Raw genomic sequence first — 23,279 nt, forward strand, 5'->3', positions numbered from 1 at the left:
AAATGCTATATTAAATATAACACAAGAGTCTCTGTATATTATCACAGAGCCGTATTAACAACTACAATTGCTAAAGATCTACAGTTCTTTAACACAATGCAAATTCCCAGGTTTAATTCTCTTCAGTGAAAAAACTTCAACTGATGTGTGAAGATCCCTATATTACTGATACTTGTGTTATGAGAACTGTTGCCTAAATTTCCTGCTGAAGTTACGAGAATTTTTTCAGGCATCCCATTTCTAAGTACCTTCTCATCATCTTTTAATGCTGCACCAGAGCCTGCCTGATAATGGTGTTTTGTAGGCTTTACTCTGGTGAGCTGCAGACTTTCTTTAAGAGAGCCACTCCCAAGAGTGGCTCTTTTCTCTCACTTCCACAAGAGGTTAGTAGGTGGAGCTTTGCTGAGTGACAGCTTTGCCTAAAAGAAAACATCTGAATGTGTATTTCTAAAGAAACTCTGCTCACCTAGACTGAAAAAAGACAGCTTTTCCAAAGTGGGCTCAGCTGGAGATTGAGGAGTTCTTACCATGCAAAATTTTGATGTTTAAATCCTTGAAAAATATCCTTTTTTTGGTACTGAAAATATTTCATTTGTATAGAGAGAACTTGGATCTTCCCACATTTCCTGTTACAAACCGTTTCATACAAGAAATAACATAAAGTACTGCAGTGATGAACACGGCAAAAACATACTTGCATCTGTCCAAAGAGTATTGGAGTTTACAGTGTGGGTAACAATCTTTGAGCTAAAACAAAGGAAAACATTGTCTGCATCTCATAGAAAAAATAAGAAAACAAAATCTACATTTCTAATACTTATGTTTATTATGAAACTGTCTCCAAATTAAAATAGCCCACAATATTGGTTTGTTCCAGAGATTTTATGAGGAATAATTATTCTCCATATTAGAAAAAAACCCCAACCCAGTCAAATAAAAGACAAAATAACTCCCAAAGTTCCACACAATAGCTATACATGAAAGGACTTCTAGCTAGTGCATCACTGTATCCAGAACAGTGGAGTTCCTACACATCACCACATTTCTGAGAGTTGCTCAAGCACAGGATTTTCATGAAAACACAGGTGAAAATGTGTCATCTGCCTCACCCTGACTTGCAGCAGTCAACATGCACAGTATGGTATGAAAGCTTGTGTAAAGGTAAACCCCAGAACAGCAAAAAGCTGAAGCTCAGCAGAAGCCAGAGAATGTGTTTTGTTGCACCCATTTTAAGTCATGTAAGACAATATTTTTTGCCTTTTGTCTGACACATGTGATCATTTACATGACTCCAAGACATCCTCTCATGGTATTTCCTCCAGTTTTTTTAATTGAAAGCAATTTCAAAGATTGAGAAGTATGTAGAGACACACTCAAACACTGTGTTTTCATTGCAACTACAATCAGAAATCTTTACAGTGTAAAGGCTGTACATGTACACCACCTTTGCAAACCTTCACTAGAGCTTTTTAAAAGAAAAGGGAAAAAAGAATAATGTTGTCTTACTGAAGTTCCCATTAGGTCTCTTGTTCCAAATCAAAACCAGTCAAAACAACTAATACAAACTGGTTTTGCTTCATGGTTTAAAGGCAACTGTAGTTTGCAGAACACTGAAGTTAGGCCTAAGGGGGTCTACATTACAGGAAGGATAAAAAGTATTTAATACTCCTCTCCCACAAATGTCACAGGAAGTAGACAATAGGAGACATACAAAAATGAGTTGTAGCAAAGAGATTAAGAAAATACCAAAGCATCAGCTGTATAAAACCAATAATAGCCCATATTTCTCTGAGATATAGAAGGCTCTGGTAATGAGAAAATGAATGAAATGGGCATTAGGCTTCCTACTCGAGCACTCTGTGTAAAACACGGAGTGTCTCAATCAACCAGCATTGATCACCAGTGGCGTGTGCCGTGTCACGGCTTTCACCCTCATGTCCTGTTCAGAAGCAGGAAGTGATTTTCACCTGAATCAGATACAGATTTAAGACAAGAATCACTCCACTGTAAGCAAAGCTTTTGTGCATGTACTTGGGTCTCAGAAAAAAGCATTGGGCATTGGCAATCACATGGTCACAGAATGGTCACAGGCTGAGGCAGGAGATATGAAGCTGTGACACCTGTACCAATTCTGCTGGAATCATTAAATAAATAACAGATAGAAAAAACTACAAAAGGACAACAAGGAAACAGCATGGGGCACTTTGGTATTTTAAAACTAGCACTACTTAACATTGATCAAGACCCAAAAGACTCCAATGTCCACCCTTATTGTTTGATCAGGTATTTTTACCATTTTCTGCAATATTCTTCTTTATGAAAAACAACCAAACAAAACCACAAACCCACCATGTATTTTTCTTTTGATACAAAATATGCCAATATGGGAAACAGTACACAAAAGGTAACCTGAATCTTATTTTACTGTAATCTGGGCTGTCTAGGAGAGAAGACAAATTCTTACTATTTACTAATAATCTCTAATTTCCTCATTTTTCTACTTTGACATCTCAACCACTGTGTCATGTACTGTACTATAAACAAGGAGCATAGAACTCAGAGAGGTTATAGAGTACAAACTTTCATTTCTAGAATTACTAAATTACAATTCTACAAAAGGTGTGAATAGACAGAACCTTTTAAAGTCTCACATTTACCATGAACCATGCGAATAATTTCAGCCAATCTTCTAAAATATGTGGAAATTAACCTCTAAATAGTCAATGACCTCCAAATGCACCTTGCAAAGCTCTTAATCAGAAAAGCAATCAAATTCAAACGAAAAAGGAAACAATTTCATGGCATTTTCTCTGCAGAGTGGAAGATGAAGCCAAAGTTTTCACACCCATTAGTTGAAATGATGAATCAAAGCACACTGCCATGTCTGATCACTAAATCACTTGCTCCTTCCTGCTAGAGACAGAAAAAAAGTATGAATTTGCAATTTTTATAATAAACCTCTAGCTTGAAAGATCATTGTTTAGCAAAGGTTGGGAAAGTTCTTAAGGCTTCCTCTTACCCTATTTCCCCAAATGTGTCATTTGAATATCTTACCTTACTTTCCTGACATACCTGTATAAAGTTTATCCTAGACTGCTAAGAACAGACTTCAAAAAGCCAGGATTACAGGGGATAAGCATGTCATTGGGTGTTAGCTGAACCAAGGTAACTGCATATATGCTTTAGCATATCACAGATGCAACTGAATTTAAACCTCAAAGGAAGAGTTTCAATCCCAGATGCACCATTTAACAGTGGGGATCAAGGGACCTTGACAGGCTTGAGAGGGAGGCTGATGGAAACCTCATGAAGTTCAAGCAAGCCAAGTGCAAAGTCCTACTCCTGGGTTGTGGCAATCTCAGGCACTCCTACAGGCTGGGTGGAGAAGTGGTTGAGAGCAACCTTGAGAGGTTGCTGGGTGGAGAAGTGGTTGAGAGACTTGGGAGTGATGGTTGGTGAAAAACACAACGTGAGCCATCAGTGTGCACTTGCAGCCCAGAAAGCCAAATGTATCCTGGGCTGCATCCACAGGAGTGTGGGCAGCAGGGCAGGGGAGGGGATTCTGTTCCTCTGCTCTTGTGAGACTCCACCCAGAGTACTGCAGCCAGCTCTGGTGTCCCCAACATAAGAAGGACATAGAACTGTTGGAGCACTTCCAAAGAAGGGCCATGAAGTTGGTAAGAGGACTGGAGCAAAAAGGAGAAAAGTTTAGGTTAGCTATTAGAGAGAAATTCTTTACTTCAGGGGTGGTAAAATACTGAACAACTTGCCCAGGGAAGCTGTGGATGCCCCAGTCTTGGCAGTGTTCAAGGCCAGGTTTTATAAGGTCTTGAGCAACCTGGTGTAGTGTGAAGTGTCCCTGCTCATGGCAGGGAGGTTGGGACTAGATGATCTTCAAGGTCCCCTCAACGCCCTAACATTCTATGATTCTATGATACCCTAACAGCATATCTAGTGATGGTAAATCATCTCAAGGGTTGTAGCCTTGACTCTACAGCTGAATGAACATTTGAACATTACAGAGCATTGCTGAAGAGGACCAACAGGGACTAAAGGCCCCTGGCACCGGGATTGTTTTGGGGACTGCTCTATGCCCTGGTATCACCAACATTGCAGCATGTGGTCTATGTTGTGCATGTTGACAGTTCAGAGCAACATTCTGTTCTCATGTAAGACAAAGTATTTTGCCAGAATGCCATTTTTGTATCCATCTTTGCAGAAAGGAAATGGTTCAATGCAGGTAGTAATCAACACTATGAAAGAGGTGTGTTTAAACTGATATTCTCAGTTTCCATTGTAGCAGGTCAGATTTCACAAATTATAATCTTAATTTAATTGATCCCAGGATGGTTTTATTTTAAAATCTTGGCATCATCTTTACAGTAATTACTACACAGCTGCAAACACCATGGATAGGATACTTTCTATTGCAATCAACATATTTTCACACATATAACCTGCCCTGCAGAAAACTATGAAATCAAATGCATAGGAGACAGATGAAAAAAAAATCAGAGGCAGAGAAACTTTCTGGGGAGAAGGAGATTTAAGTATGTCTCCCTTGCTCCCTCAGATATACTCATGGACATATAAGCTATGCAGCTGCTGGATTACAAGGTTATCTGGCTTTTTCAAAAGATGCTCTATGGATAGCAGAACTGACAGATCTTTTGTGATTTACAATTTCTGAGTTTTCTTACCTTTATTCTTTACTAAGTTGAAGTACTATTTCCATTCATGCCATTCCAACCTTGGTTTTAGCACACCTCCTTTTTCCTAACACACAGGAGTTTCTATGGATAATAAAAGTTTTAGAAGTTTTCAAGAGTGACCAGTAGAATAGGACAAATCTCAGTTTTCGAAAGAAAGAAGTGACAACACAACTTTCTTCAATGAAGTCTATATAAAATAGAGTCTTTAAACATGTTTTATGGCATCAGAAACCATCTATATTTACTATTTGCATAGGTGGAAGGAATCAGAAATGACCTCATGGCTCAGGTTTCCAGCTGAACACAGCACTCCAATCCCTTTGTATATAGAAGACATGCTTGAGATTTTTTTCCCTGTTTTTTTTCCTTCCTTTATTTTTTAAACTTTTATATATATGTGTGTGTGTGAGTGAGTGAGTGAGTGAGTGAGTGAGTGAGTGAGTGAGTGAGTATGTAAGTCTTTGGTCTATAAGCACATTGGTTTTGTGTGCACACACAATACTGTTGAACAGTCGGTTGCATAGAGTTTGTTACCCAAGAACCCTGCCTACTTTTGGCACTGCTGTCACAAATCACAGAAGAGTGTCCAGCAAGAGCTGTATGATCCTTAGCATCCTACATCAAACTTTGATCTAGAGACTGGAAGAAGTATGTATATAATGTTTAAAAAGATGTTTACTTAGGGTGTTATTATGTCTTCTTTGGGACACTATTTGTAAATCTTGGATGAAAAAGGAACGCAAAATTATTTTACAGACACTCCCTAATTTTATTTGTAGAGGTGATGAAACACTGCTGAGCATTCAAAGGAATTATGCTAAGTGAATTTTGCTCAAGTTCTCACACACAGAAAATAAACGAATTTTAGTAATGTATGACATTCTGCCTTCTCTTTCTTTACCCTGCCAAGGAAGTGGCAATAATTTTGAGAACAATGCCTAGACTGAGCTGAGTCTGAGGAAGAAATGAACTTTTCATCTGCTGTTTTTTCCATTACACCCCTGCTCTCAATCAGGTGAATGTGCAAGAACAATTTCAGGAGATAAGTTTGGATTCATAATGGTGCATTTGAAGAAACACCTTTTTACATGGAATCTCTGCAAAAAGCTAAAATCCGTAAAGGTCAAAAGTTGAAAGGCCAAAAAAAAGGTAATAATGAATTTATCCTAAGTGCTGACAACAATGCTTTTGGGTATTTGCACAACAAATCAAGTCTACTTCTAATGCAATTAACCACCAAATTGAATTTTAAATTACGCTAAAATAATATCCTGCAATTACCACATTTTTCCCCCAAACTGTTGGAAGAACAGTAACTGTGATTTGATAGGCAATTTCAAAACCAGTACTCTAAAAGACAAAGATAGCAAAAATATCTGAAGCAGGTCTAAAATCTATAAAGCTATGTTCTATCTTACTGTAAGTAACAAATCAAGCAACTATTACTTATAGCAGATTCAGCAAAACCAACAGGAATGGACAGAAGAGATCCGAGCATGATGCTCTCCCCATTACCGAGAATCCAAGACACAAATTTTGAGAATGGATATTCCCTTTTGTCCAGAAGTTCCCAAAAGAATAAAAAATAAATAATATTTCAGACAGTACAAGTGAAAATACTGCTCCCATTGTGTCAGTTACATACACATACAGCATGCCTACGTATACAGAAAGGTGTGCTGTCTTCATTCACAAACAGGAAATATGGCAGTGCGCTATCAGAATGCTTTGATACTCCTAATTTTTTCTGATGCTGAAATACATGAATAAACTGCATTCACAACTTATAATTTACTTCCAGTAGCAAACAGTTCATTCTGTTCATGTCTCATGATTGAACTGAAGGATTAATGCTCCTCTGAGGAAGTGGCACCAGTAAGATACCCGTTTGTCCCATTGGCACCACTGGTCCCATTCGTAGCGACAGTGCTGTGTGGGGCCTTTGAGCGAGGTACTGTTTCTTCCTCATCTGAGCTTGACTCAACGTCACTTCGGGCATCCTTTGCTACCTGTAGAATGTGGAAAACAAGTAGGCAGTAGGTGACTGTAAGGAAACAACTCAGCTTTTTGGTTCAAGAGAATCAGAGAATTCACACATTTTTTCAATTTGAGTTTTGAAGGCAATTTCAGCTCTGGCACACTTCTCTGCCTTTGCCTGCCTGCACTCACTTCAAACACAGATGTCTGCACATACATATGCCATGTGCAAAGGCAGGGTGAGAACTCAGCATTGGTGCACTGAAGGTAATATGGCCAAGTGCTCAAGGCAAAGAGTTTTGCACAGACTGAAGTAAACAACAATCCAAGCTCCCAAATTCAACCTAGGCTCAGTCCCTCTGCCCTCCTACTAACTACAACTTTATTTCCTGTCCTTCATTTGGAGTGCTGCTCTTTGACCTGGTAACACAAAATGTTCAACCTGGCTTCCTGCCCCTTACTTCCCAACTCACTGGAGACCACATGGCTCCAGGGAACAGTGTTGTGTGCTTGCAGGAGGAGACACAAGTACTGCTTGAAATAAAATTCACCATGCCAGGTAACTCCAGTCTCTGACTTCAGACAAGTGGTGAGAACGGCACTTGCAAAATGTGGACATAGTCCAGTTCAGTCCCTAACATAGGAAACACCGTTCAACTGTGTGTCCCATTGTGTCACTGGAAAGGTGTTTCAGAAACAGGTGGACCTTAGTTGCTAGGGATTTCCTGCTAATTTTCAGCTGACTTTGAAAAATCTTGAAAATCTCCAAAACTAGCAAGAGTCCACCAGATGCAGTATAAAAAACTAGCATCAACAGAAAAAGGTCTGAAGTTTAACCTGCATGCAGCTCTAAGGATGCCATTTTCATGCCTGCTTCTACTCCCTTTCATATAGCTGAGCATCCCAATTTCTTCACAATCGATCCACAATTGATCTGCTGGTTGCCACAATCAGGCAATTACAGCTGACTTTACTAAAGCAAATGGACATAAAAGGGGGCAAAACTCACTCTTCTTTTTCCCAAAGAACTAAAAACACTCAAAGAACAGGGCCACTGTGTGTAATTTTTTGCTTACAATAATCCTCCTCTTCTCTGGAAAATCTTCATGACAATTCCACTCTTATCTCAGAAAGAGCCATTTGCCTTTGGAGCTGCCAGTGTTGCTCTTGCAGTATCACAGTACCTAAGTGACACTATTCTGCTTGGAACTAGTGAAAAAAGAAAACAGTTCCCATACAGCTCCCAGTAAGTAAAGTTTTTAATGCCAATGTCTAGCAAGCCCACAATTCTAACACCTGTGAAACTGGACTTCATCTGAGGTCAGAAATTTGGTTCCATACTTCACAGAGCTTCAATTAACAGTTACTTCAATGTCTTTCATATAAAGGAACTTTTATATTGCAGCTGGTATATATAATTATACCATTATCAAACAGAAGAGAATGGTCTCAGCACAGAGTTCTGAGCACCTGTGATCTATGTGATGGCAGCCCAGATGACTGAACAATTCTGCATCACTTTAAATTCTCTTAATAGATTCACTGCCAATTTTTCTGCTAGGGTCCTGCCCCAAAGCCAAAAATCAAAATAAGATTCTATGATGTAGCCAGTTCTGCTAAACATGGGATCTGCTCCTTTTGTTTTTAAAATGCAGCAATGAAGCAGGGTCTTTGCACTTAACCTGATATGAATGCAACATATCTTGCAGTACTTAGTACTTACCTGCAAGATATCTGTAATGTGTTGTGAAAACAGTTCTTATTTTTATTGCAAAAATAGAAAGAATGGCATTGCAAGCAAGAAAGTTAAGATCTGAAGGAAAATGAATCCTCTGTATACATGTTATAGATATCCATCTCTAACCTGGTCACTGTGTTACTGCAAGCATCTAACTCTGCTTGAACTCTGTACAATCTCAATTTTCTCCTGTGCAATTGTTAGAACTACAAGGTGAAGGATTGACAGTCTCAAGTGTGTGTCCTGAATGCTGACAGAGCAGATGCTTATCCTGCTGAAATATATACAAATATATAGAGATAGATAGATAGATAGATAAGTATGTGTATATACACATCCATCCATTCATCCATCCATCCATCCATCCATCCATCCATCCATCCATCCATCCATCCATCCATCCATCTCTGTGTAAAAAAGGTGAAGCATAATAGTACCCAGATACTACAGATAGAAGTGGGTTTGAATGGTTTTAGGTGATGCATAGCCAAGAAGTAAAAAATGGCCTTTCAAGATAGTCTTTACTTATATATATATATACAAACAATGGATAAATACCAAGCAGAAACTACAAATTAAAAGAACCATACCAACCCAAACCACAAACACCAGTGTTGTCAGAATAAATCTTTTGCATAGTAAATTAAAGAAACTTACGTGCAAGGGGTTCCACTTCCCAGCCTTCCAGCACAGCACAAAGGAAAGGATAAACAAGCAAAGTAAGAGAGAGCAGGAAGCAGTCTTTGAAGTTACTGGTATAATTCAGTCAGGACAGCTGAGGCTAGTAATTGCTAAAAGCAGAGGAGACTAAAGCATGGCTTCCAGGCAAAATACAGCTCATGAATGCACTGTCTTTCACAGATGGAGTGGCAGATTCTGGGCTCTGCCAGTGCATGGCTGAGCTCTCCAGTATATTCATATATAACAATTTTCTGGAGAACAATCCCATTCACTTTGGGGTCAGTCACATCAATGTGCTCTGCTCTTTAAGGGTAAAGTGTCCTGACTTTACGTGATCTGTAAGGATTAGCTCCACCATCTGCACAGCAAGTGTATTGGGGCTGGTATTTCTGGGAGTGACATCTTCCTGTCAAATGTACCACTGGCAGCAAGACACTATATTCTAGCCCAAACAAAGAGAAAGAAAATACACAGAAAGAAAGAAAATGCATAGCTCTTTGCAATACCTCATTAATACACACACCCAGAAGAGGCTGTGATCTGTAACTTTGCCACTAGCAAACACAGCAGAATTTAATTTTGTATTATTATTGCTATCACTTCCAGCTGTGAAATGAACATTTTGTTAACAGCTACTATACAGAAGAAAAACAGAACTGGCAGCCCCAAGAAAGCAGTTTACTTGTTGGGTTTCTTTAACCTAATTTTCCTAATGTAGTTTTGTTCAGTGTACCACATTGTAAAGAAGTAGTGCAGAAGCACATATAAAGACAATCACTAGACAGAGTATTATTAACTTATCTGACAATCATTAGTAGTGGGAAGAAGTTTCCAGGAAAGGAAAGAAGAGTTTATCTAAAATAAGATGTGTCTTCAGTAGCATGTTATGGATTAGAAAAAAAAAACAAACCCAAACAAAAAGTGACCTCTGTTATTAATGGAAAACTTAAAATCATTAAACAGATGTCTTACCCTGTGTTGTCTTACCTTGCCCTTTGAAATAGCTTTGTAGGCTGCCTTTATGATTAGGTAAGACCAAAAACAGTGCAGAATTTGAAGAACAATAAGCAGCACATTGAAGACCCACAAGGCAGGAAAATTGCCCAGAGCTTCATACAGTTCAAACAACGTTGTATTTAATATCCTAGAAAAAAGGGGACAGAAAAAGAATAACACTTTCCTTAAGCCAACAATCTCAAAGAAGTTATTTTTAAATCAAAATGACAAATATTTCATTAGATGGGATCCACATGGACAGTTGGTTTTCAAAGTAAGAGTGACGTGGACTGAATCACACAGGTGTCTCCAGAGAGAAACATCAAAATGTTGCTTTTGATATTCAACTTGATTTATAAACTTTGCATACAGAAAACAAAGGTCCTCATTGTGCATTTCTTCTCTCCATCTATACAGCTAGCAGGTGTTTGTTGACTGAAATAACTCCTTCCCTGATTCATAACAAAAATTACTGGCCCCCATATTAGCCACTGTTTTGCACTAAATCTGATTTGCATACCACTTATGTACAACCAAGAGTGAGGCTTAGGCAGTTACATCCAGGACAGGTGAACAATGGGACAGTGAGGGAAGGGAGACTTTATTGCAGCCTTTTAGTACTTTAAGGGGGCTTATAAAAACATGGGGACAAGCTTTATAGTAGGGCCTGTTGAGATACAATAATGGCTAATGGTTTTAAGCTAAAAGAGGGTAGATTGAGTCCAGATCTAAAGAAGAGAAGTTTTACAATGAGAGTGGTAAAACACTAGAACAGATTGCTCAGAGAGGTTGTAGACTCCTCATCCCTGCAAACATTCAAGGTCAGGCTGGACAGGGCTCTAAGCAATCTGATCTAGATGAAGACATCCCTGCTCATTTCAGGGGGCTTGGGCTAAATGATATTTAAAGATCCCTTGCAATCCAAATCATTCTATGACTCTAAGAAATTCAGGCAGTTCTACACATTTGAAACAAATTTTTGAGAATCAGCATTTCAGATGCAGGCAGTAAACTGATGTCGCAATGAATTCTGAAGCTTTGTGACTACAGCACTAACTTTCTGCTCAAATCCTCTGCCTCAGCAGGTGATTTCAATCTGTCTTAGCAAACAGCCTGGGAGCAGAGTGGAGAACAGACAATAGAAACAATGGCATTAGAAAAAAAAAAAAAAGTCAAGGAATGGCTGTTAATTAGGGGGAGAAAAATAAGGCTATATAAGGATTTGTCAAACTTCATCCACTTTCCCTACTGATGCAGAATTTCGTTAAAAACTCCACCTGTTTTCTGTTCTTTTCTCCTTGTTTTAAATAAACCATCCCCGCTAGTCAGTAGATGGCGCGTTTAGCCCGGCCAGCACGGCAGGCTCGGGGCACCAGCCGCGTCCCGGGAAGGCGATGGCACTGGGACTCCAACGGGCCCCAGAGCAGCGCAGAGCTCAGCGGAGAACTTATGCACATTGGTCTCAGCTTTTTAATAAACAACCACATCTGCCACAGCCCTTTCCAGCAACATAAATCCAGTTCAAGTAATACTAGTATGAAGTATGTACAGACAACAAATCCGGAATCCAACATTTAGTGGTAATGATACACACCCAATGTGTGTAACACCATTGATCAAAAATCAACCAGTCATTTCTGATACACTGGACTTAATACTGTAGGGGTATTTCATAGTATTTCTGCCTTTTTATTTCTGCCTTCTTACAGAAGTTGAATGTTTTAACCTTCCTATACAGCTGTGTTTGTACACTGTCTTCTGTTTATGGTGTGAACACCAGAAAATGCTTTCTAGTTTGGAAAACCCCATCATATTAATGCTTCTGTCAGGTAGAACTCTTCAGTCTCAGCTTTGTGCAATTTGTTCTGCCAGTGGTAGCTGTATTTGTCACAGTAACACCCCACTTTACAGTTCAAGGGCACACTCTCATCATATCAAAACAGAGGTGGAGTCAGCACTGTTCAACTTCACCAGTGCTTACTGCAGTCCTACCCATTATATCAAATTCAAATTTGAAATCAACAACTCCTGTATATAAAGTTACCATTGTTTACACTCAACTGTCTCTATGTCTAAAACTTTAAATGCCACAGAATTGTAAATGAAGCATCTGTGGGTTTCTGTTTATATTTTATTAACTGGACCAAATTAATCTCTGGGGACTTCCACAGAAGTCAGGTAAAAAAAGCAGCATTAGAGATGAGTTAATCCACTCTTGCAGAAGTCAGGAAGAAAGCAAGGCCAAAAAGAGTGCTTTTGGTACCAAAAACAGTCACATGTGTAAATGACTCATATATTGTGTATTAGATAGGGAAATAAGCCTTAATGAAAAAGCAGACTTCTTTCTAATCTGTTATGTCTGGCAAACTAAGGACAGGACTGAAATTCTCCATTAAAGCTGCAAAAAGGATCTCATTAATTGCCCAGCAATACTTAGAGGGTTCAGTGATCTGATGTGCAGGCTAGGTGTTTACGTGGAGCTAAGGCTATGTCTAAGCACCTACAGGGCAGAAGCTGAGTGAAAAATACAGAAAACTACAGCAAAAATTGATTTAAGCAAGTAAACTCTCAAAGTAATATATTATTTCATATTAAAAGTCTGAAATGGGGAAAAATTCATAAGATTATGACTCAGAATATACAGAGAAATTCTATTTGTAGAGACTGAGGAAGAAGGGAAGACAGGTTAGACCACTTTCCATCAATTTCACTGCTTCAAGTATTCAATGGAAGCATTTTAATCAACTACACAAATAATAGGGACTGGAAATAGCAGCACAAAAATAGATTACATGGAGGAGAAAGTGCCTATAAGATGTATATGCAAAAAAATCTTAGATTCAAATACTCAGAAAAGCACTTAAATCTGTAAACACACTTGCTGGGACTTTTCAAAGCTCTCCAGTGATTAAATCCCAGCTTTTCATCATGAATGGTGGAAAGTTTGATTCTTGGGTATCTGACTTGAAGCAGCTGGACTTGATCTCACAGGGGAAAATTATTTTAAGCTGCAAGTGCTCTACCTTTCTGAAAACTTTTATCAGCATTTCTCAGACTTTTGCCATTTGAAACTAAATGTTAGCTTCTGATTTTGAAAATAATTTCTGGACTGTTTGTTTTCTGAGCCCCTGGAAGATATTGATAGCTGGAGAACAGAACAATTTCATGGAAGGTATTCTTCCCTCCTTAAATGCATCCCAAGGAGGGTGAATGTGCACCTGGCTGTGTGAAGCACTCAGTTTAGTATCTTGAATTAAACAGTATCGCTGATGAAAGCAAATAAAAATAAATTCACCACTTAAGATCCAATCTACTCTTACAGAAATCTGTGGTATTTTTTCAGGAATGCTGCCACAATATCTGAGCCACTGGGAGAGATAATCCTGAACTTACTGTACTACCACTCTAAGTAAACACTCAGAATAAAATGAACACATTTTCAACAACTACTAAACAATCACCTGCAACACTTCAACAGTAACACAGGTTTTTCCTCTAGTCTCTAGCTCTTTACCTAGACAGTGAAGCAGTACTTGGGACACTAGAGGTAACAGATCCACACTGACTCATTAACATTACACTCCCCTCCCACAAACTAGTGGGACCAAATCCAGGCTCTTGGGTATCAGCTACTAATTCTTGGCAAGTTGATCCCTTGTCTTGCACCAAGGATGAAAGAAAAACCTGGAGATGAAGGGAGATAAAGAAAGAGGAATGGGTGGAAGAGTAAAATCCTTATCTATATTGTCTGAGAAGTGACAAAAATGTGCTGTGTTTGCTTCTGAAAGGATCCTGAGAGAAATGAAGAGGTGAAAAGGAGGATCATGTGGAAGGAGTAGGTATTCTTCCAGACAAGCAAGAAATTAGTTATAAACTCTGCAGAATGATGCATAGCAGGATGATGGGCACTATTATCACATCTAGTAGGAGCAGAAACTGTGCAGCTGAAATTAGTGCTACTGCAAGTTCCCTTCTGCAGCACTGCCCAGTGACCAATGTATTCTGCTGCAATATGCTTATTAAAGTCACTTTGTTAACACAGCACAACACATGGAAGTCTCAGATATGACCAAGGACAGCACAATACGATACCAGTTTGTCTAAATAATTCAAAATACATGTCTTTATCCCCATTATGTGTATATTGGACAGCAGTATTCTATATTACACCATAACACCTGTACCAGGACACCTTTCAATACTGCATACATTACCAAGAAAATACGTAATTACATTTTTGTAATTATGTAGTTACATTAATTACCCCATTTAGTGCAAGTAACTCAACAGTACTCCTACCAGCAACGCTTCAAAGTTGCTGCCCTTTCTGTAATTTTTCCTTTAAAAACCTAACAATTGCACTTACTTACAATCTGCCCCCAAAATACAGTAGTTTATTCTTCATTATATGTGGTAAAAAGTGACTATGGCCAAAGAATAAAGAGTCAGGAGTTCTAAATTGTGGATTTAGCCGTTATATTAACTTACGTGATCTAAGAAATTTTCAAATTTCTTTACACAGTTTATTTTTTGTTAAAGATGGACACAAAGCATTGGCACACCTTGTTGGCCACATAAAGATGCTGTGAGAATTATTAGATTGTTTATAAAACACTGTGGACTACTTCCTTAACAGATGCCATAAACTGATAAATAGAAAAAAATGTCACTGAGATTCACAGACAAATGAAGAGCAGGGAAGTGTGGGAGTACATGTACGTGTACATGTTGATCAGCCACAGGATGGTAAATCAGATACCTTTCATCAGCAGTCAAGATTCATCTCTAGGATTTAGACTATGATTGAAATCAAATAGGACTTCATATCCCAGCTGTCCTAGTTACTTTTAATGACAGTGCTAGACTACAGACCTTACACACAGATGTTTCTGCATGAAACTTCAAATGAGTTAAACAGCTTTTTACCTGAGAAGTGTATGGAATCATACACAAAATTGAGGAAATCGTACACATCAATTGAGGAAACTTTGGTTTATAGCACTCCATGTACTGGAGTCCTCAAGCCGCAGTGCAGCTAAATATTCAATTATAGCAAATCCAGTACATAAAGGGCTATACTGCCAAGTTTTTCATCTGAGTTTCAGCTTGGCCAGCTGCTGTGTCTATATCACTGTTCTGCTTCTCGGTTCTTGCTAAGTGGGAGGAGAACAAGCTTGTTTCCCTTCTCAGATCCGCTGTCTCTTACATTTTCAGCCCTCCAGAGTATCAGTGCATGGCAAATACAAGAGAAGTAGCAGAGACCTACTGTGAACAGAGAAGAGTCAGATAAACCAGTCACCCACACAGAAGCAATGAAGCAGGGAAAGAAGGACAGGGGGAGAGAGAGAGAGATCTTTCAACAGCATCTCAGACTGATTCATCAGATCGTTTGGTTGGTGATGCTCATTACCTTCCTTCTTTTAGAGAGCTGATGAAAGATCTCTGCAAAATGCAGCAACAGAAAGAATATAAACTATTGAGTCAGTATTCAGAGCAACATTAAATCCACATACTTCAATTTTATCAGTGAGGTCACCACTACGTGACATTCTGCTCACCCACAGCAGCCCCGCATAGAGGATTTCCTGACATGGCACTAATACATGCTCAGCTGCTGTGGAGATGGGTGGCTCCTGTCCTAATACTAATCAGGAACAATATGTCTTTGAAGAAATTACAGCCTGTAAAACACTGAGACTGTTTTATTTTAAGTCCTGTGTGCAGATCAATAGGATTTCCAATTACTTAACTAAAATGATGGAGCAGGCAGGAAATTATTAATGTTTGATGTACTGTAGAAGAGACCTGATCAAGCTCTCACCGTCCTAATTTCAGCTGTGCTTTTCACTCAATTCCTTCTCATCTTATCAGGAATAAAGTACCAAAAGCAGTTACTGCCCACTAGCTGATTTTGCAGCCACTGGTATGAATAGTAGCATTTACACTCTTGTGGATAGAAAAAACAAAGATACAAGGTCATAGGTACTTTCACAATCCAAACTCAAACTTCAGAAGAGTCCTTCATAGACATCAGGATATGAAGAGAACTCAAGATTCCTAGCAGAATGTAATTACATACTCAGCAAGATGTATCAGTAGTGTGTTATGGCAAAATGCTTGTGTAAAGGCCCATGATAATAACTCACAGGTACTGTAGAACTATGTTATGCTAAGAATGACATTTCCAAATCTGAAAATCTTCAGGCACATATAAAATTTTTATATGAGCAACAGAGAACACATATCAAGATCCATTTTCCTGGAGTGGATGTTATTCTCCAAAGAGGAAAAGCATTTTTTGTAAACTATATAATTTCCAATCTTTGCAAAACAGAGTATCAGAGTATAAAAAAGCCATCCTCCTGCCTCTTTCTGTTAACTAAAAATAAGTGCAGTTGTGCTTAACTATATGCAACATCAATGCCTGTGAAATCATCCCTAAATTTTCTTACGAGTTATACTTTCAGAGATACTATGGGTCAAACTCTGCCATTGTGCAACCCGATGAAAGCTATAGAATGTGCTCATTTACATGGGGGCTGGGTTTCTCCCAGGGTGCTCAGCCATAATGACCTCCTCCTAGCTCAACACATATGAGATGCCAGCTCCATCATGGCTGTTGATCAGGGTGTTTAAAAGTCATTTATTATTTCAAGCTGGTAAGTTAACTTACTCTCCTGCTTTTGCAGAGCTTTGGTTTTTACATCCCACATATGTCAGAAGCTTGCAGTAGCATTGTTCTGCTTTTGTATTGACTGTGTAGCACCACGAAATATGTGCAGTAACAGCAAACCCTGGTGCTAAAGATATCTCTAAGAGAAAAGGGGCTGAGAAGAGGCAGAATGTTTGCACAAGTTCAAACTACCTACCTGAGCTGATTTAAAAGTGGCTAAGATGTCTGGCCACAAGAAAAACAACCATGCTGCTTCCCTTGCCCTGACACATTTATGCTTGTCAGAATAATTCTGAGCAAGAGAAGTGCCACTGCACAAGTATCTGTCCTGTTTCCAATTGGAGCACAGGTTTTAGACAGGTTTTATTTTTCTTAATAAAAGAAGAAGTAAGAACATTGACTGAATGGGCTATCCTTGACAACAGAAAGCATTATTACAGCCACAGAGTACAATCTACAGAAACTAAAAATGAGGATAAGAATGGCTTTGGAAGTCTGATGAAGTCTTTTTTCATATAATTTCTTCCTGCTGTGATCACATGAAAATTTTAAAAACGGCAACACTGAGCAAATGCCACTTTTTGTTATTTACATTGCAAGCCCATAATTGTGAATGACACCTCTAACCTTTCCATTTCTTATAGCTTCTCTGTAAATAGCTGGATCAGTATCAACCTGGTACTCCAAAGATTTCATCCTTGCTTCTTGTAAAACTCAAGAGGCCCGAGTTCACAAATGCAGTAAAAAATTTGAGGAAATAACGTAACTAGGCATTAGAAAGGATAATATCCGATAATGTTCTGTCAGAAGCAGATGGAATGACAACACTATATAAGCTTTGCTGAAGAGCTAAGACAAGAGTTGTGAGTAAATTTATAGAGACTTAGTTAATTAAACCTTTTTTTATCCATAAATTGAAGTCTATGAGTTCTTTGAATATACTATTGATATTTGCCAAAACCTTGTTATTAAATGCTCTTGATAAACTGATTGATTGTAAGTTGCCTGCTGAAACTACAAACATACTGAAATGTAAGCACATCAGATAATTTTTGCTAGTTCTACAGCATCCACTCAATAACAGTATGAACAGCATCAGGAATAAAGTACCAAAATCAAAATTTATTTATTCAGTATTTGCTACCCACAAGCAACATGTGATTATGATTGTGCTCTGGTTTAGACAATATTCTGAGCAAAATGAGCTTGAGACAGTGTTCAGAAGAGATCATCTTAACAAAGTTATTTTATTATCCTAGCTAGGCTAGAAAGGTTTACAATCCAACAAGAGTAACTAAAACCATTTCAAAACAATTGTGTTCATTCAGAGTGCAGACAAGGTCCGGGCAGCTAGGATTCATCTAGCTACCTGAATTCTCACTGTGTGAAGTACCTGACCAGGACTCTTGCTTTAACCTCTGCTTATGTATTGCTTTGGTACTGTAGGGTGCTTTTAATGTTAGGTTGGAGCTTTCTGTTTTACCAATATGTTCAGAGGAGTAAAGCAGAGTGACTCTGCTGGGATCCATGTGCTGTCTTCCCACACAACACAGGTACTCCAAGGGCCAGTCAGGAGAAAACCAGCATGAAAGACAACAATTCAACTTCACTGCTCGTTAGGAGCTGTACAAACCCAGCCAATCAGCTAAAGAACAAAATGAGGAAAAAGAGAGGGTCAGCAAATCTTTCTAGCAGCTGCTTCTTATAGGGGTTCTGCACTGCCCTATTTGCTCAGACAGAAGCTGATGCCAGGATAAATTAAAGAGAACAGTTCAAACTGGCATTACTGTATCACAACTGGGAAACACAGCATGTGCATTAAGGACAGGGCTATGCCCCACACTAGTGTTCAGCCAATGGTGGAACTCAATAGGAGCTATTCTGCCAGTCATGCAGAGATGACTGCAGGTCTGGTAATAAGTAACTAGGGTTCATTACAGCTCACCACGGTGAACAAAAGTTAATTGTAACTCATGAAGAATCACACCAGGCTTGTCTGGTTCATGCAGATACTCATTGCCACGTACAGGCAATTAGATATCAGCCATGAGCCAGACTGTGTGTACGGTCATGAACAAGCTTTAAAAATGAAAGAATAGCAAGGAACAAAGTTATTCTTCTGAGGATTGGCTGACCCATTCTTATATAAGATACACTGGCACCAAAATCTCATTTAGAAGCCACACACTGCAGTTGATGAGGAGACATACACATGAAACAGCTTCGAATTTTAACAGTGAGAATTATTTTTTTCCATTTTTTCCCCAGAATATTTCCAGACTCACAAACAGAAGATCCAGCTAAGATGTAGCTACTGGCATGAAACAAGACTTTACCAACTAATCAAAGTAGTTGACTGTCCACCTTCACAGCTTTTAATGTGATACAATACTCTGGACACTGACAGTGTATGAAGAGATCAAGAACAGAAGGGCATAATACGGACTACCTGGATTATACCAAATTTGCCTAGATGAGAACTTGTGCAACAGCATGTGCAGAACATGACCTCTGCTCTTTATAATCTGCTTCAGTCAGGCTTTCACTTAAATCTCCACTGTTAAGGCACTATATTACATTTCACAGTGCATGTATATAATACGTGCATGATGAGACCTCCTCACAGGTCACATGAGTGCCAAGGCTGCTTGCTTGCCTTTTGACAGCAACTTGTCAGCAACACTTCCCTGAAACACAGGTTTTTACCTCCCAGACAATATAACTCATTATAAAAGTAATCAAAAGAAGTGAAAAAATCCAGAAAACTGCATGCTAGTAACTAGTTAGAGCAATTTGAAAGAGAGTGAATTTAACTGGCTTGGTGCCTTAACCTGGTAAATAAATATAAACCCAGCTTCCCTGAGCTTGAAGTCACTGCTTTACCCAGCCTGATTAGACTAGCCAAGGGCTTGTATAATTTATATTAATTTTTGGTTGAGATTGCTTTCATTCTCCCTACAATCCTGTATCACCTGAGAAGGCATCATGTTCCCCCTGACTCATGGAGAGTTGTGTTCTATGTTGTAATTTGCTAGAACAGTGATTATATGCAAGTGGGAGAATTTCACAAGCAAAATGTCTTGTCAGTGAAAATAGCAGCTTTACTCCTACATTCACTTAGCAGCAGGAGGCAGAAAAGTATCCTGGGGTTTTTGAATTATTGCTGAAATGAACTCCAGATGCCTGCAGAAAGACTCCTAAATATATACCTAATTGCCAGTTTCTTTTGTCTTAGCCCTGCTGTTAAACACCCTTCAAACAACAGCATTTGATACATTCTGAATTCTTTATTAGCACCTTTATGCACAATTAAATGGCACTTGTGCAAAGGGGCAGCAAAACAGCACACCAGTGCTTCGGAAGTGACGTCTCTGCAAGCCTGTCTCGAGTATTCACCTTCCTGCGTAGGGGAAGTTTTCTTATAAATTACAGCCTTGCTTTTACATTACATGCACATTGATTTTATACCTCTCAGCCTTTATGCTAGAAGAATTTGCACATTTATGTAATATTAATCAGGCACTAAATTTTGCTATTTTGAATTTTCAGCAAAGGAGAGCAAAACTATTCTTCCTGGCCTGCTGCCACTCCAGTGAGTCATCTTTGCTGACATGCAAACTAATAGAGCTGAAGATTTAGAATTGCTGTTTCATAGAGGAGAAGGATTTGGGAGACACAAGCTCATGTATGCCATGAGTTCATCCCTGCTAACTCTGACTCCCACGTGCATTGCCTACAGCACAGCTGAGAACAAAGAAACTGCCCCTGGCTTTATCTAAGGGTAGCCATTAGGAATAGATGCACAGAGTATTCTTAGTTGGAAGGGACCCACAAGGATCATCCAGTCCAACTCTTAAGTAAATGGCCCATACAGGGACTGACATACATCAAGGTTGGAAATAAAAAGGTCTTAAAAAAATCAAAAGATCATATATACCACACTAAACTATTTGCATATTCAAATAAAGAAATGCATTTTTCATTGATTAAGGGATACACTGGTTTGGGCTTGCATAGACTTAGTTTTCTTCATGGTAGATAGTATAGGGCTATATTCTATATAGTATCTAGTATCTATTATATAGTATAGGGATTTGTGCTGGGAAGAGTGTTGGTAATTCCAGGATGTTTCTGTTATTGCTGAGCAGTGCTCACACAAAGCAAAAGCATTTTCTGCTCCTTACACAGCCCTCAGTGAGGAGAATGGAGGTGCACAAGGAGTTAGAAGGGGACACTTCTGGGACAGCTGCCAAGGAATACTCCACACCATATGGTGTCATGCTCAGCATACAAACCTGGGGAAGAAGGAGGAAGGGGATCATGTTTAGAGTGTCGGTGTTTGTATTTCCCAGGTCACCATTACACACAGAGCCCTGCTGTCCAGGAGATGGCTGAACACCTGCCAGCCCACAGGAAGTGGTGGATGAAAGCATTGTTTGGCTTTGCTTGTGTGCACAGCTCTTGCCTTAACCTATTGACCTGTTTATATCTCAGCTCATGAGTTCTCTCTCTTCTACCCGCCTGATTCTGTCCCCCATCTCACTTGTGAGAAGTGAGAGAGCAGCTTCTTGGGGCTTTGTTGGCAGCTGGGGTTAAACCATGACAAGGCAGAGGGATCACCAGGGTAACCACTCTGGTTGTGACAGGGAGTACACAGCACACTGTTAGCTGCTGCATTCCTGTCGATGGACAATCCCTGGCTCAGTCTTCTGTACACTCTCCCTTCATGTATTTCCACATTGCTAATACCCATTTTGAGCTTTTTTTTTTCTGTGCTAAACCATCCTGCCTGTCCCAACCTTTCCTCATGTGAGAGGTGCTCCAGTCCCCTAATCAATCTCAATGACTACTTGCTGGACTATCTGCAGTAGCTTTGTGCCTCTCTGATACTGGGGAGGCCTGAACTGGACAGAGTGCTCTACATGTGGCCTCAGCAGGGCTGGTAGAAAGGAAGGGTCACCTGTCTCAGCCCACTGCCCACACCCCTCCTAAGGCAGCCCAGGGTTCCACCAGCCTTTGTTACCACAAGGGCACAGAGCCAGCTCATGTTCACCCTGGTGTCCACTGGAAGCCCCAGTTCCTCTGGTGCAGGGCTGCTTTCCTGGTGGTCAGCCCCCAGAAACCCTGGTTCAGGGCCCTGCACTGCTTTTGCTGAACTTCTGAGTCTCTTGTTTGCTGTTATCTCCAGCCTGTTGAGGTTCCTTCCCTTTGGATGGCAGCACAACCCTGTGGTGTAACAGCCATTCCTCACAGGTGGGAACATGAGCAAACTTGCTGAGGGTGTGCTCTGACCAGTAATCCAGTAATTATGTAATTACAAGTCAGTAATTTCATCACAGAAGGTTATCAGGTTGGCCAAGTATGATTTCCCCTTTGCAAACCCATCCAGTCCTCATCTGACTGAGCCTTCCCTTAAGCCAGTCATATACTGCAGTCTCCAGGGGCAGAGATGCAGTGGTGAAATTGGGTCTTCTCTCCATTTCCCAATATAAAACAGAAAGCAAGGGTCAGGTGAAATCCTATGAGCAGGAATGCCACCATGTTTCCTATCTGAGATCATGGAAGTAGAAAAACCAACTTATTTCATTTACAGAAATTCAGTGAATGGCCCAGCTGGCTTCAAGGAAGGACTGAGGAAGGGAAGCAAAACTGTTTAAGAAAGAAAAAAGTGCCCCTTGAAAAAATAAAAAGTGTTTTTAAACATGCAGTTTGTGTGTCTATCCATTTCCATGTTTTGTCATGTTTGTTCACCAACTCACAACACAGTAGGGACCAGGCATTATGACAATATCAAATGCTAAATGAGACTTCTATGTTGTAGGGTTAAGCAGAGCTGATGACACAGCTCCCTAAGGGCATCTTGGTCTTACCCTGTTTGCATTAACAACACCTCAAAGAGATGTCATTAGTGAGGTTTGGAAAGAAAACTGTAGCAGGGAGGTTGACATTGGCATCTGTAAATCCTCTGCATATCTGAATAAGGAGCTCAGTGGCAATCTAAATAAACTCTACAATGGGTATAATTTCTGTCATTCTTGCTGCTTCCCAGAAACAAAACTGTCATTGTTGTCTTCTGATGCAATGAAAGACCTCTCTTACTTTCCTAGAAATACAGATATCTGTGCTAGTTCTGTTTATAAGAAAGAAAAGATTGAGAATAGTAAAGAGCCAAGGCCAACACCTTCTCTCAGTCCTCCTCCATATATAGTGCACAGGTTGCAGAAAAACTTTAATGCATTTTTACAGTGAAGTACATCCAAGTGTTTCCTAATTAGCCATCTGCCCCCCCGGATGCAAAAGATCCCAGCTAAAGAACCAAACATCTATGCTCAGTCTGTGTGTATGCATGTCTGTGTACCTACAAGAGTGTGAGCACATGCAAGCAGCTGACTGGGAAGATGTGAGATTACAGTAAGAACTGTGAAATTACCTTCTAGACATAAGTGTTACACAGCTGCCCCAGGAACCCCAATTCAAAGGAGAGGTGGAAAAGGAGTAGCCT

The 23,279-nt window shown here is 39.6% G+C and overlaps 1 protein-coding gene across 1 annotated transcript in view; it reads right to left on the reverse strand.

The window, feature by feature from the left end:
* Positions 1-4,121: 4,121 nt before the first annotated feature.
* CERS6 (ceramide synthase 6) overlaps positions 4,122-23,279 on the reverse strand; it is a 95,858-nt gene continuing 76,700 nt past the window's right edge. Inside the window, exons 9-10 of the mRNA XM_053948072.1 lie at positions 10,096-10,252; positions 4,122-6,721 (exon numbers count right to left, since the gene is read on the reverse strand). Of these exons, the coding sequence (XP_053804047.1) occupies positions 6,560-6,721; positions 10,096-10,252 (319 nt within the window). The 3' untranslated portion in view covers positions 4,122-6,559. The remainder of the gene's footprint in view (positions 6,722-10,095; positions 10,253-23,279) is intronic.

This window comes from Vidua chalybeata, chromosome 7, assembly GCF_026979565.1.
Source record: "Vidua chalybeata isolate OUT-0048 chromosome 7, bVidCha1 merged haplotype, whole genome shotgun sequence".
In the NCBI taxonomy this organism is placed as follows: Eukaryota; Metazoa; Chordata; class Aves; order Passeriformes; family Viduidae; genus Vidua; species Vidua chalybeata.